Source organism: Zonotrichia leucophrys, chromosome 5 (genome assembly GCF_028769735.1).
Source record: "Zonotrichia leucophrys gambelii isolate GWCS_2022_RI chromosome 5, RI_Zleu_2.0, whole genome shotgun sequence".
NCBI classification, from domain to species: domain Eukaryota; kingdom Metazoa; phylum Chordata; class Aves; order Passeriformes; family Passerellidae; genus Zonotrichia; species Zonotrichia leucophrys.
Genome location: NC_088175.1, coordinates 37,980,952 through 37,998,671, shown reverse-complemented (window position 1 = coordinate 37,998,671; position 17,720 = coordinate 37,980,952). Strand labels below are relative to the sequence as shown.

General features: G+C 38.0%; 1 protein-coding gene across 6 annotated transcripts in view; it reads left to right on the top strand.

Annotated features, from left to right (window-relative positions):
* The window catches only part of IFTAP (intraflagellar transport associated protein), a 39,061-nt gene that overhangs the window by 13,038 nt on the left and 8,303 nt on the right, over positions 1 to 17,720 (top strand). For all 6 annotated transcript variants that reach the window (XM_064715331.1, XM_064715336.1, XM_064715332.1 and 3 more), the window contains exons 3-5: positions 9,946 to 10,103; positions 11,638 to 11,709; positions 12,635 to 12,689. In XM_064715331.1, coding sequence (XP_064571401.1) covers positions 9,946 to 10,103; positions 11,638 to 11,709; positions 12,635 to 12,689 — 285 coding nt within the window. The remainder of the gene's footprint in view (positions 1 to 9,945; positions 10,104 to 11,637; positions 11,710 to 12,634; positions 12,690 to 17,720) is intronic.

The following is a 17,720-nucleotide window of genomic DNA, read 5'->3' as shown; positions in this document are numbered from 1 at the left end:
TCTGAGCATTGCTGAGTTACAAGAATTCCAATTCTGTAGCTCAGGTTCACATTTTTTAACCATGTTCAGACAGGTGTCATAAAAATAAGTGCAAGCTATATATTACTCACAGTTCTCTTTACCACTGCTTTGCACTTGAAGTGATGTCCTCATACTATTGCAGAAGCACTGTATTTTTCAATTACAGCATGTGGCATGCCCCATTGATTGGTACTCAGAAGTCTGTCCTGTCCTTATCCTTCAGGCAGAACTAAGTGCCAGTCACAAGCATTGAGCAGGAAACCAGTGGGGGAGCTGAAGCTACCACAGGAATAATCTTGTGGCAACTTTCTGTCTCTCCTGCCTATAAAATATAGAAGAGAAAGGAGACACTGGGGGATGAGATAAGAGGATTGAAAATCCGGTTCTGGTCTTCTTATGTATGATTGATACACTGGGGATAGCTCCTATCATAGAAGCATGCTGCATATCATGATGCTACTTGCAAAAAGCCTCAGCGTGTATTTCAGTCACTTGCACTGTCACTGCAGGCATTTGCCACTAAAATCATATAAAAGGTAGAGCTTTACTTGAATCAAATGCTTAGGAATGCAGGTTCTTATGATGGTATGAACTGAACAGCTCAACTTGTTTTCCTCCCACTTTCATTTTCCTTTAAAAGTACCCAACATGCTGGTTTGCATTATAAACTAGTGACCTGCAAAAATTCTACTTAAAGCATAAAACATACATTGTCATCTGATAGATTTTTGTCTGTCATAATGTTGGAAACAGAAAACACACAAAACTAATTGGATCCCATTGATTTCACAGAGTAACGTATTTACGGAAGGTGATTTTCACTTGTGCATGAATTGATCCTAGATGTGCAGTTGGCATTGCAAGGATATTTTCAGCTGAAGTTTCTATGTTATTCTTGAAAGTATCTCATAAGAATCTGATGCCCTAGTGATTTTTAAATTTTTATTCAAATGTTAAATTTACACACAGTGAAGCTGTAAAGAATATATCTTGAGTAGAAGGACCCAAACATCCTTGGCTCTTCTAGCCTAGCTAAAAAGAACTTCTGAGGCTATAAATAGCCTGTGAACACATTAGGACCTTCTGCTGAGAGTAGTTTCATTCTTATGAATGTGGGAAGCAGGATTAATGAACTTTTACATTCCTGACTTCAATTTGGCTTTTTGAGAATTGCTTATATCCTAATCAAGAAAATCACATTTTTAGAATGTTGTTTTTTTATTGTATCCGAATGTAAGATATTACCTTTGATTACTTCTCTTCTTCCTTCTGCTATTTGGAAAGATACTCTCTTAGTTCACATAGAACAAGATCTGGAGTCTTTCTAAATTCTGTGTAATTGGTTTCATGATGTGTGTTTGGTTTAACTAGCACAGAGATACGTTATAATTTAGCTGGACCATAAAACTACGTGTTTGATATGGAAATTTAATCTTCCAGATTTTAGTATTCCTAAAAATCCCAGTGGCTCTGTTTTTTAAAATGTGTTTGGTGCAGTGAGAAAATGAAAGTTTATAGACTAATTGACAAGTAAATCCTACAGTAAGACTATTTATCCACATCTACAAATCTGATGGAAAATGGATAAACATATGTAAATATATTTTTGAAACTCTGACCTCAGCCTATAAAACATACTGCTCCAACAGAACATGACCTATATAGCTTAAATAAATAAAATTTTAAAATTATAGGAGTACTTCCTCCGTAAGTAGATTTTTTTAAAAACCTTTTTTATTGGTTCTGTAATGGATGGGCATTTGAGGGCTAGGTCAAGATTCTAGTTAAGTCTCTTTATTTTTCCTATTTAGAGCATCCAAAGTGTGTTTTTTGTCACGGGGATAATATTAACAAGATGAATATATGGGCAAAAGTGCTGGTGAACCCATGGAAATGTAATTTAGTAAATTAGAGCATGAGTCCAGGAAGATGAAATCTTGCATACTCACTGTAAAGCTTTGCAGTTGCAGGAGCCTCAGAAGAGCTGAATTTACAAAGGAGTGGATGATACAGATTTCTGCAGATGTGGTCAATGAGTGGTGTGTTCAAAGCTACACACGTTCTAGAAAAACTTTGGGCAAAGTCTCATGGAAATCTATCCAGCTCCACTTTTGAAAAAATTGCCACAGAGGACAAAAGCCTCTTTCAAATCTTAGGGAGAATGTTTGAAATCTGGTGCAAAGCTTTGATGCTCACAATCAGAAGGCAGCATCTGCTCATATTTTAAAACTCAGAGGAAGAATGGGAAATTCACTGGAGCATAAAATATCTCATTTGACCTTGTACAAAAAATACAGAAAAAAAACCCCCAAATGGTCCAAGCTTCAAAATTTTCATATAGATTTTGAATTACTCCTCTCCCACTTCTAAAAATACAGGATTAGGGGTCATTCAGCTGGATAGGAAAATGCTGACATGAACAAAATTCTTACCCAGATCCAAGTTAAGATTTGCATTTTTTCCATGGTTCTGGGCATTTGACCACTAGGATTAAATTAATTCAATTCCTGCTGATAATTTTGCTGTATTTCTTACACCTCCCACTGCCTGGCAGTGTGTTGAACTCCCTGGAACTTGATTAGACCCATCTAAGCAAGCCACACCTTGGATTGAAACTTCTTAACCCTGGTGCTGTTGTTTTGATGCTTCTGTGCTGAACAAACTGTCAAGTGGAGGAAGTTTGGAAGTTACTGATCACTTCTGTGCTTACAGGTGGCATGCCAGGGCCATATTCTGTGTTGTGCTCAGATTAACTTAATTCCCCTGTGAAAGCTGGGCAAGATATTCAGTTCACAGTCCATTTGACTGTGGCTGTCTACTTCCTTTTGACATTAACCACATTTAGGAAAAACAACAGCTTTAAACTTCCCATATAAGTGTCAGTGGGGGCACTTTACAAATGTCAGTCTTCACAGCAGAAAGCATAGCAGAGAACTATATGAGAAGTGACAGTGAATGCACTTTTATTTTAAAAATGGACCAGTAGGACAATGCTAACCCCAAGAGAAATTTCAACCTATGAGTAGATTTGCCAATAAAAGCAACTAGACAGTTCAGTAAAACGAATTAAATTAATCTGTCATCCCCAGGGAACTTAAACAGGGCATGAAATAGGGAAACAGCGTCAATTCAGGGCTTTTTATTGATGTGTTGTGCTGGATCATTTGATAGAATTGGCTGGGAGACAAAATTTGCAGTTTTCTATTGATCATAAATTCAGTAGCTATCTCTGTGTAGCTTTTATTCAATATAGTATAAAACCAAATACAATACAGAACCTCGAAATGTAGAAAAAATACTAGACATAGAAATGCAAACGTAATAGATTATTTTTGAAATAATAATAACTGATCTGTTTTATGGATATTTGTTGTCCTGGTATTTGCTCTGAAAGATACTTCATCTCAATTGTATGGACAGAAAAAAATAGGCTGAAAGAAGGGAGGTGACTTGTGCATTTGCACAGTAACTCAGTGGCAGCACCAGATAAGTACAGGGGCACTCAGACTCCTGGAATCTTGAACAGCTCTTGAACAGTAGTGCTGCCCTAATAGCAATTCTTTGTTTTCTGTGATGCCTTTATTACTAAAGAATTTCTGAAGAGTATTTCAGATTTAAAATAATAAATATTTTCATTCTCTTGCATAACTGAGATTTTTTAGAACATAGAAAGGGAAATATTTAGTAATTTTGCTGTTGATACTTTGGTAGAGGTTCTGTCCTGTAGTGGCATATTGGCAGTGATTGAATTCTGGTAATATGAAAAGCAGTAACACAGAGTGAATTCTGCTGTACCTCATCACCTTCTCTAGAAAGGCATCAAAGTGAACTAAATGCAGCTGTTGGCTTAGTTTCATGTGTTGCAGTGAGCTGAGGAAGCCCATGTGGAAACATGTGGAAATGACACAGAGCAAATAATGTCAGAGATCAGAGCCGTGTATGAGTGACTCAACAGGACAATCAGAATCGAGTGACCTCACTTCCAATTTAATGCTGAACTCTTTGTAGAATTGGGTACTTTTCAGTGTTCAGTATAAAATTAAATAGAAGTGCCTAATTTCAAGAAAGTAGGCTTTTGCCTTAAAAAAATAAGTCAGGCCTTTTAGGGATGCCTTATTGTTGTGATAATAATATCCAAATTCCAGCATTTTCAAAACTCTTGAGCCTTCTGACATTTTATTTTGTTCCCACCTGCTGTCATCTTTTTTATATTATTTGTTAAGAAATGAATACTTTGTATGAAAATGTCAGATGCTTTTAATTATATACAATTTGCTTGTTTCTTTCAGCGCTTACCTATTCACTTATTAGTGCTGAATTCTTCTAGGATGCAAGCACACTGAAAGACTTCAAGATTGATCCTGCCCTGATTTATTAGTACATCACATTCTTTTAAAGTACATCACTGTTCTTTTAAAGTGCTCCCAACTTATGTATTTAATGTAGTTTCCTTGTGCTGATGAGATCTTTAAACAAATTGGCAGTTTCTTTGACTGTAAAAAAAAAAACCAAAAAAAACCCCAAAAAACCCAAGTATTTAAGAAATAAACTCCAAAGGTTCAAAGCATGGCTTAGTATAACCCAAACTCAGGAAGAAGTCTGGAGTTCTTGTACATCTGTTGAAAGAAATAGGATTTTGCTTGTACAAGCTACTGAAATAGTGTAGGGCACATTTGCCTTGTTATTTCACTGACAGCATTAGGATTCAAATGGAGAAGGTATCCAGCAACAACACTGCTGAGCTGTGAAAGAATCATATGAATTTTTAAATGATCAGATGGGGTGAATGAGGAATAAACAGGAAATACTGCCCTTTTTCCAACACTGAGACTATCAAAAGCACAACAGAGACATATATATTGATACAGATAAACACTACATAAAACCAGAACACATATGTTCCATTAAGTACAAAGGAAGAGATACTGATACAATAAAGAAACAGCTAAATTTTTGAAAATTAGGAGCTCAGTTGGTTTTAGAGAAGTATTGCTGTACATTAAGCTAGAGCAGGTCTGTGAGAGTAGCTGAAAATATACTTGATAGTAGCAGTCATTCATCTTTCCCCTGAAGGAACGCATAAAAATGTCCTTTCCTGACTTACTTTTAAACATACTACAATAAGTATCCAAAAATGGCAGTCAAAAGTAACTATCAGGACTGAAGAGTTTACCCTTTTAGGTTAGAGTTAGTCCCATTGAAATTACTTGTCCCAGTCCACGGTATTATCCTAGCTGAAGAAATAATACAGTGGATTTCCTTAAGAAATGGGTAAATTTAAATTAAAAAATCAAGCCCATATTACTGATTATAGTAAAACCTGACCTTTTCTGAAGAGGGAAGAAAAAAAGTCTAGACAATACGTTGTGCTGACTGTTTGTCATTTAATCAGGATAAGATCAAAGACGTTAGGGGAAAAGGCTGCACCAGCTGAATTTTTGTGTTACAAATATTAATTTGCACACTGAGGTAAATGTTTTAGGCAAGGTCTTTGCTGTAAAGGAGTTCTGCTTGCTCAGTACTACTGTGAGATCACTGCCATTGAAATTAGTGCAGATTTTGATGGACTGAGATTGGAATGGACCTTACATGAGTTCAGATAGTAATGGGATAGACACTGCAGATGCTGAGTGTGGGCAGATATGGCACAATATCTGTAAAACGTCCACTGCCTTTTTGGGTGGCATCAGGAGGCTAAGCCCTTAGACTCCTAAAGCAGCACTACATGATGATGTTTAGGTGTCTGAATTACACCTGAATTGTTCTTAATTTTAAACATTTAGGCATGTAGGACTCAAGTACTGAAATCCTCCAGCTACATACAATATGGGATAATTCTTCTGTTGAAAAGTCAGTCAAACTGCATTGATATACAGCAATTTATGCATAAAAATACATGGAAACAGAAAGGTATCTGGTTAACATAAATCAGAATGGCTTTTTTAGGCTAAGTAACTTTAAAACACTATGTTCTGTTCCCAGCAGGACAATATACTAGTGTAGGGAGTCTGCAAGTTTTGGTAGAGTTACTGTGTCATAGGGTTATTGCAGGAAATGTGGGAGTTGCTTTGATTGCGTTTACAAAAATTAAGAAAAGGTTCTAAAAGTTCTCTTCTCAGCAAGCTGAATTTTTAGCCTTGAAATTTATTTTCCTCTTACAGCTTGTAATTTAGGGTAAACGAATGCAGTGCTGCACAATGGTTTACATAGTTACAAATAGTTAAATACAGGTAGTTCTAGAGTGTGTTACCACCTTGAGAACATGTCAAAGTGGTGTTTTGTGGAAACATTTCGGTGACAGCCTTTTTTTCTTGTTTTAAAATGTTTGCTGATGGTGTATTTGAAGAATGGAGAAAGTGAATGAACATGACATTTGTATTTCTTATCTCTGGTCAAGACAGTTATTATAGTACTGTGAGTAAAATTGGTTTTTTTTGTTTTTTTGTTCAGGAGTCCTGCAGAAAGTCACTGTAATATTTGAATTCCAGGTTTTCCATCAAAGCATAACTTAGAAGAGCTTTAAGGAATTCATAGACCTTCTGCTGGCCCTCAGTCCAGGATTTGAGGTCAAAAAAGTAAATTGGAACTAAAATAGTAGCTTTGCTGTATGAGTATTTTTTGTTGTTGTTGTTGCTGTTTTATAGCTAAAGGGGCCTGTTTCTAAATCTCAACAAGTTTTTGTTTTTGAAATGAATTAATCCAATTGAAAAAAGTGGGAAGTACCTGTTAGTTTGAATTGTTTTGTCCAGTGTATTCTGTGGTGTGTTATTGATTGTTCTGTCTGGTCTGGCTTTGAAATGCTTCAGACCATGAGAATTTTATCATTCTTCTGGGGCTACTATGTCATCTGAGAGATTTCACTGACAGTAAGTTTTTCCTGATAATACAGGTAGCTCTCTTCTCTGGTTTTGTGATAAGTGACTCCATTATTCTTTGAAATATGTGGGTAATCACTAGACATTCTCAAAAAATTCCTGTCCAAATAGGAAGACAAAGAGAATTGTAGGCTATATAGAGGATAGATAGCAGGAGAGAAAAAAATTTATCAAGTTGGATATCCTTTTTGATTGAAACATGTTTCTGAAGTCTGCACCATGCTCATAGTGACACACAATTATGATGGATACTGCTCTTGAGAGACTGAGATGTACTTTTCTAGAGATCTCAGTTGGCTTGTTATTTCATTTTTAAGATACTGACAGTGAAATGACTGAAAAGAGAGACAGAATCTGTCTGCAGAATAAATATGTGAATCTATATATAATTTCAACTTTCTTCCTCTACTACATTTTGTTGTGTTTGTATCCCTTATTTTTGATTTTTATCACATATTGTGAAGGCCAGTGTTCTGCAACAGGATCTTGGCAGGTTGAGAGCTGTGACTGTGAATAATGAGTCAATTATCACTTAGTCAGGGGAAAGGCAGTGATCCTCTTGCTGGCTTGAATGCCATCCTTCCTTCTTCCCCTTCTCTTCAAAAAGTAAGAACAGAAATGGTTGAAATTCAGAACACTATCAAAGAAATACACCTGTGATGCTTGTCTTCGGATTGTAGTTTCTTTAACTTCAAAACAACTTCTGTGTGGTTTTTTAAATAAAATTTTTCAAGTTCATTACTATTACTGCTTCAGAGGGGCCAGTTATGTGGTGCATGCACTGGGAGGCTGTAGGTGTCAGGAGTTGCTTTGGGCAGCTGAAGTTGGCTCTTACAGGTCCTGAGGGACTGTGCTCCAGGCTGGCAGCATAATGTTTAAATTACCTGTCCCCCTTTAATTTATATGGCATGGCCTCATTATGCGCATGGTTGCATAGTAGATTCTCTGTCCACAGAATTGCATTTAACAACTCCTTTGGCTTGCTTAGACATTTTTATTCTGAATTTTTCTTCACAAGCAGTCATGAATCTAGTATCACATTGCAGTGCTGAATGTTTCATCAAATGTATTGTTTAATATTCTAGACCCAATAACTTTGCAATGGTCTTAATCGGGAAAAGGTTTCTGTCAAAAGTTTATGACTGATCTCTTAGGAAAAGGGATAGTGCTTCTAAGCTGTAGGCTGGGGTTGGTAAATGGCACATAAATACTCTGAATGCGCTTGATTTCTTACTAGCTCATTTAATCTTTCTAGCTTTTTAGCTGTGACAGTAGCTCAGGTGTCCAGAAAATATATAACCTAATAAAGTAAAATTGTCAGCTCATATGTGTGCCTAATTATAACTGCCCAACTATGTGTCATAGGTCTTTTGATGCTAAAAGTGGTATTATTTTCTCTGGAGAACTCAGAACCTATATTTTTGAGAAGGATGATCCGATTTATAGCCCAGAAGAATGACCACAGTGGTATGCAAGAAAAGCATGGGCTAGTGCAGGAATGTCATGTTTACCCAGAGTCTGTTGGCTCTATGAATTATGCTTCTGATCTTTCCAGTGATGATTTCTTTTGTCTCTCTGTTGGTCTGGTGAGAAAAGTGTATGGCTTCCAGAATCTTTTTGTCACTTCTCATACAGAAGTGCTCCTGATGTGCACAGGGAGGACCCTGGGTTGCTCCTCAGGCCCTGTTGGTACTCTGCTGGTCTGCAGATGTTCAACTGCATTATTTGCCAGTACGCATTTGCCCCAAAATACATTAATATTCTTTTGTGCCTTGTCAGTCTTTAAGATAAAACTGGTAAGTTCTTAGGATAAAACAGGAAGCCTGTCCTGTTTTACTGCTAAAGTAAAAAAAGAAGGAAGTTTTTTGAGCTAGGCATCTAATTCTTGCTGTAAAGTAAGGTGAGAGTAAAATTATCTTCAAATAGTGGATGGCCATTTTACCAGTCAAGAGTTTAAAATGGATTTTCATGTCTAATACTGCTTCATTTCCAAGGCTTAAAAAGCGAATGTGTTGGAAAACATGATGGCTCGTATGTACTGCTGTATCCAAATACTGTTTTAGGAAAGTTCTTGCAAAAGAAGCAGGGAGAAGCAAGATGTTACAGAAACCTGGGATTTAGGAATTATTCCCAAGATCCATCTGTTATTTCAATAAACATTGAAACCTGTTTACTAGGTTGCTCTGGTGTGGTTTGCTTTGTATGAACCCTGACTCTTGTAAGTGTGGACTTCAGGTTCTGCCCAGGCTGCCAGCCCTTACTGCATGTCACAGTAACTGCAGCACAGAGCTGTCCCAGGGGATTAATAATTCTTTGCTGTATGGCTCAACGTAGCAACCCCAAAGGCATCATTAAAACTCTCCACAAGAGTTACTTCAATGCTTATAATACATAATTATGCTTTAGAAATGTGGTGCAGTGTTTCTTATTGTTGCAAAGTAAATTTTTCAAACTAAACCCAAAAAGCTTAATTAAATGAGCATTTATTATTCATTAGGAACATGTGGTGTGAAGTTCATTTTAATTGATTGACCTGTAACTGCTCCTTATTTGATAATGGTACTTTTAAAATAAAAAGTGCTGCATTTTTATTTTGGCTATGATTACTTTATTTTTTGCCAGGTTGAAGGAAAAAAACCCAGCTATTCAATGTGGGTTTGGAAATTCATACTTCCATGCACATAGTAGTCAGCTTCTAGATGCAGTAAGGTGTAACCTTACTGTCTTGTTTTTTGGGGTATTTATATTCTTGGTTGATTTTACGAAGTTTTCTGTATCTTGCATAAGCTTTTGTGATAATGAATTCTTCAGTACTGAGGAATAGGTAGAACTCTCTGCAATTGAAGTTCAAACTGCATATTCAGTTTTATGGTAAAGTCTGGTAAGGTTTTATGCTGAAGTTTTATTTTATACTTTAAATACATGGAAGCTTTCATGAGAGGAAAAATGAATGTCTAAAAAAGTCACTATTAAATGTAATTAAACACATACTTTTCTTTTTCTTGGATAATGCATTGTGTTATCTGATCTGGTGTGATTCTGCTTGCAGAGAAAGAGGGAAAGACAATTCAGGAAAGTAAAGTGGACTCCTTAAGAAAAAAATGTTCTACTTCTGAATTACCAAACAGAAATAAACAGGATGGCTCACCTGAAAGAAGCAAAGAAATGTGGGTGTCATTTCCACCACAGATGCCAAATGAGAATGAGGTAATGAGTTAACATTTGTCCATGTGGACAAGCACCACATTTAAACAGATGAAAATATGGAGAGATACACTGTCCAAATGTTAGAGGCTAGTGGTATTTATCCTATGTGAGGCAAATATTTAAAATACTACCTAAGTGTTAAATGCTTAGAGAGGCACCTGCAGAGATCGTGTTTGGCAGTGGCATTTGCCCTGCTGAAGAGCTGCCATAATCTGACTAACAAATAAGGCACCCTGCAATGAGCTAAGTAATGCTTTCATTGAAATTGCAGCTTGTGGTAGAGGTTGGCAAAAAGGAAAAAAAAAATCCTGAGAGTATGGATGCCACCAGCATGGACAGATTCATTTTGTTTCTTGTAGATTTTAGGAAGTACAGAGTTCTGTGTTCCTGAAGCTATGTTACTGCCTGAAGTAAACAGTAGGTAGGCCAGGGGCATTTTTGATCTTCTGAAACATAAGGGATTAGGGATTTAATGTGTAGGGACAAGAAAACAACAGACATCATCTGGAAGGAAGGGACATGGGAATCGGAGTCAACTTGTTAAGAACTTCTGCCTTCCTGCCTGAATAACAAATAATTAGGCTGTGATCTAGTCTGTAAAAATTTCAAAATTGCCCTTCATTAAATTTTATTAAAAGAGAAGTAGCAGGTCCTTTTGTGTCTGTTGAGTAACACACTAAAGTGCTTTCAAATGATGGGCCTGCCAGGCCTCAGAGCAGAAGCTGCCACTTTCCTCCGTGCTAGGACATGTCTTCGAAGTAGAATCAAACAGGGCTTTTAAAACAATGATGTTCTGTCAGTTGATTGCGTAATAATAATGACAATATTTTTTGGCGATTTTTTTCATAAGAAGTGTTGGTTCCTCGTTGGTATAATTTGTCCCTGTGTCTCTTACTTTAGCCACATTGAATTGTCTTTCTGCCACATAAAGCAATGTACAACTTCCATTATCCTTTATGCAATGGAACTTCCATAAACCTTTATGTATGTTTTTGTTTCTAAAAAAGAAAAAGGTTCAGACATGCCTGCACATTTTTGTCACATTAGCAGTTTAAGAAACAAATACAATAATAGTAGAATGCAGCAGAAAAATTGCAATGTAGTAGCAGGAAGAGGCTGTAGTACATTAAGTTGACCACTGTAACCTTTAAGCCTGCCCTGGGAAAGGAAAATGGGGAAAACAGTGCTATTGAAAACAGTGCTACTGTTCTAAATGCTGCTTTTTAGGTATGCTGTGATTACTTGCACTGTTGTTCCATTTGATTTAGTCTGGTCCTGTGTAGTTTTTCAGAGAATTACCTGTACCTGTTCTATTTTCAGGAGCATTCCATTCACTTTTTAAAAGTTTTTATATACAACATCTATAAAGCTGAGTAATGTGTTGTAGGGGAGCCTTCTTGTTCAAGGTGACCTGCAGTGGTGCCTTCCAACCTTACCTATTCTGTGATTCTGTAAACTGTGTATAAATCAGTAGGAGCTTTGTGATTTTGATTCTGTTTCATGCATGTAAGTATTTCTGCCTATCTATCTACAGGCAGTGATGAGTGAGTGCTCAACAGCTGGTGTCTCTGTTGGAAATGATCTCAGTCTGTCTGAAAAAGTGAAGGTGAGGTTTTCTTCAAAATGGGGATTATGAGCAGAACATGACTGATTTTTCATGTATTAATTTACAAATTAGTTGCAATTTGCTGATGTATTTCCCATCTGTGGGAAAGAAGAATGAGACCAGTCCATAATTTTTTCTGATCTTAGTGAGTGTGTACTTTTGAAGTGTAAAGGTTATGTAAGTCTTGAGACTTTTCAAACCAGGTTCAAAAAAAAAAATCTGAGAGCATCTTTAATTACTTCATGGAAACACAGAAGAAAATCCAGGGCATGTAGTCAATCCTCCATGGTAACACTCTTTGCAGATAGGCTGGCAAAAACCTTTCATTCTCACCCTGTGCATCTATTCAGAGTGGTACCTGAAATGAGAAATGTCTTGTCTTTGGATATGTTTTAAATAGTTTAGATTGTTCAAGGGACATTAGCCTGAGAAAACAGTAGAGTGAAGCCCCAGGTGAAATACTAGAAATGTAATAATTCTTCGGGGTTTTTTTTCCTAATCAATTTACCATTAGTGTCAAAACAGAAGGATCAAGCTCTAGTTTGCCTACAGCATGTATTCTCTTTGTGTCATATGAAATGAGCTTGCAAAATTGCATAGTAACTTATCATGCATCATTTTCCTATGATAATATTTTACTTCTCCATCTTCCCACTAAGTTCCTGAGAAACTTACTGTACAGCTTGAGCTTCCTTTCCATCACTTATGTGGCAATTTTGGCAGTAAATCTTTGACTATACCTAAAACTACTTCCTTTGGGTTACACATTTCGAAGAAAACTCATATGCTTTCTTGGAAAAACACAGGGGAAAATGGAGAAGATGAAGTAGACAATTTAATGCATTTTTGCTTTGCTCTAGATTGTACTATAAGGAATAAAATTGATACATTTTTATCTGTTTTCTGATTTGGGTTTTCATGGCAGGTGGACAAGTACTTACACTTGGAAGATGTAGACACAGATGAAGAGACATGCAGTGGTAGGTTTCGCCCCTTCGTATTCACCATTGTTTTCTGTCTTTGAATGCAAGTGTGTGAACATTGATTAAAGAACTGCTTCTCCCCTAAAAGAGATGCTCTTGCTCAGTTCTTCTATTGCTAGAATATTCCCCACATTGCCCCAGTTCCCCAAACTGAGGTACGAATTTCCCCACTCTAAGAGGTAATGAAATAATAAATTAAGAGGAATGTACTTTGTCCTGGTGCAGTTTATTTTTTTTTCCAAGCTTTTCTAGAAGTGCAGAGTGCTTCTTGTTAGCAAAATCTCTCCATATTCATGCATTTCTATTGTGTATTGAAATTACAGTCATTACAAAAGTTTTTTTTGTAAAGTAATGTGGGTGCTAAGAGACAGTGCTGTAAAGTGGAAATATTTAATGAAAATGCTGTCCCTACCTATTAAAACAATATCATCCTGGGCTTCAAATAGATTAGACTGATTCTGAATTCATAGTGAACTTCATTAAAAATTCCAATTAGGAGCATATTGAGTTGTGTTGAACTCTTCTATACGTCTATAATAATTTTAACTCTCCCACCTCCAAAAAGTAAATGGAATGCTAATGTCTATAGTTAGTTGTCTATCATAGGTCCTTCTTTGGTCTTTACATACAGAAGTGTCATGGTTTGAGCCTGGCACAGAGCCAGTGCCCCCCATGAAAATGCCCTCACCCTGGTGTCTGCTGTGAGATGTGACCAGGAATAAGCAAAACAGGCTTTAGCTTAAACATAAAGAACACTTTATTACCTAAACTACAGGGAAATAGGGAAAAAACCATAAGGAAAAGAAAAAAAAATTGAAAACCTTACAAAAACCACTTTCCTCCTCCCCACTACCTGACTTTCCCAATCCGATACATTCTCCCAAATCACCAACTGCCCAGCCTTGGCACCACACTTTAGTATACTCAAACTGCAGTTCATGAAGAGGAAAGGAGTCCTTCTTGTTCCATAGGCTTCCCCTGGAAACACACTGAAACCTCGTGTGCTTCCCTGTCACTTCGGCACCGCCCGGAAAAAAAGTCCTTTTGCCGCTTGTGACATCTTCCTTCCATGCCCAGTGCTCTCACCACCGTGCATGGCCAGAGCTGCTCTTAGGGTTGTCTTTCAAGGATGCCTTGTCTCACTCCAAAAAGGCACAGTCTCTGCTTTGGGACATCTGTCCCCCCCATATTTTTCCAACCCCTGGGGCCGGGGGGTCCTCACGATGAACCCTCCTGGTTCTGAGCCACTGCTTCCCCCTAAGTGCAGTCTGTGTCACAGGAACAACTGAGTCCATGGCCACAAGAAAAGTCCAGCCAAAAGGCCACTCCAAATCATCTCTCCCCATTCAATCATCTCCACGTTCTTCGGGCCAGGTCCTTGTCTCATCTCATCTCTTATCTCCCTTCTTATTCAGCTTCGAGGAGGATTAGCATTTTTTGCAAAGGCCCCAATCATGAAAGAAAGGGGTTAAAACTTTCAGTCTCTGTCTGTCCCAGAGCTGCGGCACTCCCACACACGCTGCCGCTCCGGCCGGGCACTCTCCCCCCCCCTTCTCCTCCTGGGCCGGCTGCTATCACATTCGGTGTCGCCGGCTCTCTCTCTCTCTCCCTCCTGGGGGGGGGGAATGGCTGCCCGAGGGCTGACTCTCTGGGATCTTTCCACCCTTCCATCCTCGAAGGCCTCCTCACCTCCCATCTCTGTCCAGGCCCAGGGCCTACCACGTGGCTGCCCCTCCCCCGCCCAGCAGCAGCGGTCTGGACGGGGGAGAGATCTGACCTCTTCGCCGCGACGTCCCAAGAGAGCCTGCCAGGGGCAGTGCCCTGCTTTTTAACCCCTGTGTATTCTCGGAGGTGTGTCCAAACCCCACTGGCTACACCAGGTGCCAGTCTCAAACTCAAAACCTTCATTGGTTTGACCACAGCTTCCCAGAATTCCCACTTCTTCCTGGTCAAACCACCACAAGAAGTGACAACCTTTTAGTGTTTAAATTAATTTTCCTCATCTATACCTGTGACTGTACAAGGAAACCAGGCCGCACAGATTAAGGGATTTGCCTGAGGTCACACACAGAAGCTGCAGGGCTTTGATGCTTGGTTTCTTAGCTATTGCCACTTGATTGATCTCTCCACTCTTACAGTGAAGTTTTGATTAGTCTTTCCTTTCTGTGTGTCCTGAATTCCTGTGAAGTCTGAGGGCTTAGAGACTTCCAGTATCTCACAAGAAAATAATAAACCTATGTAAGTCAGGTTCACAGCAAATATTCTTTCTCCAACCTTTCAGAAAGGAGGAAGTAAAACAGCAGTCCCAGATCAGGTACAAATGTCAAAGATTTTTTTTTTTGAGTGCAGTGTTCATATGTGCCCATTTTTCCCTTTGTAGAGCATTGTTCTATGTTTATGTCTTAAATTCTGGCATTATCTATTAAAAAGGCCCTGGAGTTTACTGGTGGAAGCACAAACCCACATTTCATTTGTGTTATAATGAAAGGAGAAATGCCTGTAGCCAGTTCATTAAAGTATTGTTAGATATTCATTATTCCAAACAGGCCACAAAGTGGTTGATGAGAATTAAGCCCAATGCTAAAATACCACGCAGAAGGTGAGGAAGAACAGCTCTGCTGAAACTTAGTGCATTCAGTACTGTGACAGACCTTGCCTCTCTCCATCTTTTGGGTCATTTCTGTGTATTTGTGTGTGTCCAAGGGTAAATGTTAATCACATACATATGGAAAACCCTGGTAAAACACATTTCATTTCAGGCAGATTGCCTCAGTGAAGATTGAGATTGTATCAACAATGCTCACTAACTACGTTAGGCTTTTAGATTGTGTTTTGTAACATTGAAACTCTGCCTAGCCAGAAATTAATTGTTCCTTCTAAATGCTGCAAGGAAAGTGAACAACATCCAAACTTATACCTGGGGAACCCTGGTCTTTGAAGATAGTTGTTGAGTCAGGCTAAAAAATTTCTCCTTGACTCCTGAGTGCAGAAAATAGCACTTATGGTTTGTTAGCTGTCTTACACGTCAAAATCCACTCAATAGCTTCATAGTAAGAGAGGTAAAATCTTAGTCCTGTAGAAACCATAGCAACAAAATGCAATTTAAAATATAAAATTATGTCCCTTCTATTGCTTGTAATTATTAAGGTAATCTAGAATAATATCACTAGTGAATACCTTAATGAAAGATTAATTCTATAGCATTACAGTTAGTTTATAAATGAGGTAAATTGTGACACAAATTAGACATTCTGTTGTTGACCTTTTTAAATGCTGCCACCTTATATCAGAACAAATGATTGATTTAAGACTTCAAATTGTCAAAACAAGCTTAAAAATATCATAGCTTATTTTACCCAGTAAAAAATACCATACCTTGCTAGTAATTGCAACAAGCCTTTATTTCTCCTTGTTCTTGGCAGCAGTTCAATATTTCTGTGCTTCACTTAGCTTTAAAAGGCAGATCAGTTAGCTGAGTTAGCAACTGTACATTAATACAGTAAATATTCACATTTAAGGGCAGTTGGCTTAAAGCTGACTGTATGAGAAGCACGATAGAAAATAAGTGTTAAAACATCCCATGTAACCAGTGCTGTTTGGCAGATATCCTGGAAGAGTCATTCCAGTGATGGTTTTTTTTGTTTTTTACCAATTTATCTAGCAAAGTTCAGTGTCCTTTAAGGTGTGAATGAATGCGACTGCTTCTTAGGAGTAGGAAAAGCAGCCCACAGATTTGGCCAGCATGCAAATTCATTGTAGCTGCTTTTGTTTGACAGCACTGGGCTGAAAGCTTGAAACAGGGGCAATGCTTGCCATTGTGGGACTTTGGCACCATAAACCATGATTGGCAAAGTGAAATTGCTGCCCTAAACCACAGCCTTGCTGCATTGTGTAGAGACAGCATGGGCATGGTGTACTGTAATCACTCTTTCTCCCTGAATTTAATCTCTAACTGTAAGGAGCTTAAGGCAACAATAGAGATGATCAGGCTCTCCCCAGGGATGGATGGATGCTGCCTACGTTTTGGCAACAGGACCTTCCAGGACTGCTTACAAACTTCTAGATGCGGAGTTTGGGGGATATCTTGGTAATAATAGGTAATATTTGAATAAAGTACCAAACATGTTAAAGAATATCTGGAGATTTTGAGTGCTATTGTTTAAATGCAAGAGAAAATTAAAACAGGGCTAATTAAATGTGTGGGTGAGGCTTCATAGGCAAGGATATAATTGTCTCATCCTAATCCAGCTTGGAGCACTGAAGTGCTGCAAACTTGTCTTTTCAACGTCCCAGTTGTCTGTAACACTGCAGAGGCTGAGGAGAACCTGATTGATTGACTCAGTTACTTTGAAGCTGAGGCCAAGCATAACTATTGATTATTTCAATAGTTTTTTTGGCAAATTATATCAACATCTGTTATTTTTCATAATCTGTGCCTCTCCATTTATGTTTTGAGCCTATCCTTACATCCAGAAAAATCATGTTGAGAAAGAGGATTCAGAGTTAAATGAGGTGGATTTTTTAAAGTATGGGGCTCCCCCCCAGCTGGTGAATCCCTTTCTTGTTTTTCTTCTCCAGTCTCTGCAATCCATTTAGCACTGCCTTGAGATGATTTCACACTAGGCAGCTCTTTGGGACTAACAGCCTGAAGCATGAGAATTAGAGGAGACTGCAAAATTTAGCTTTTAAGCTTTTTTTGTTATCACTCTCTTCTCAACTCCCCATCAACAGCATTTTTGTGAAATGTAGTGTCTGAAAGTGGTAAAACCTGTGTCAGTGTATATATAGCTGTCAGTGTATATATAGATGGGCATCATTTGGCTACAGAAAAGTTATAGACAAAACTTTGAACTCCCTCACTCTTGAAAGTTAAAAGCGGACTTGTGCCAGTAGATTATTTTTTTCTATACTCACAATTGATGTCTATGATACAGAATGAGCAAAAAACTCCCAATTCAGCAGTGTTGACAGATTTAGTAATCACTTTCTGGGATGTGGTAGGGAGGGACTAAAGAGTATTATTGTTCA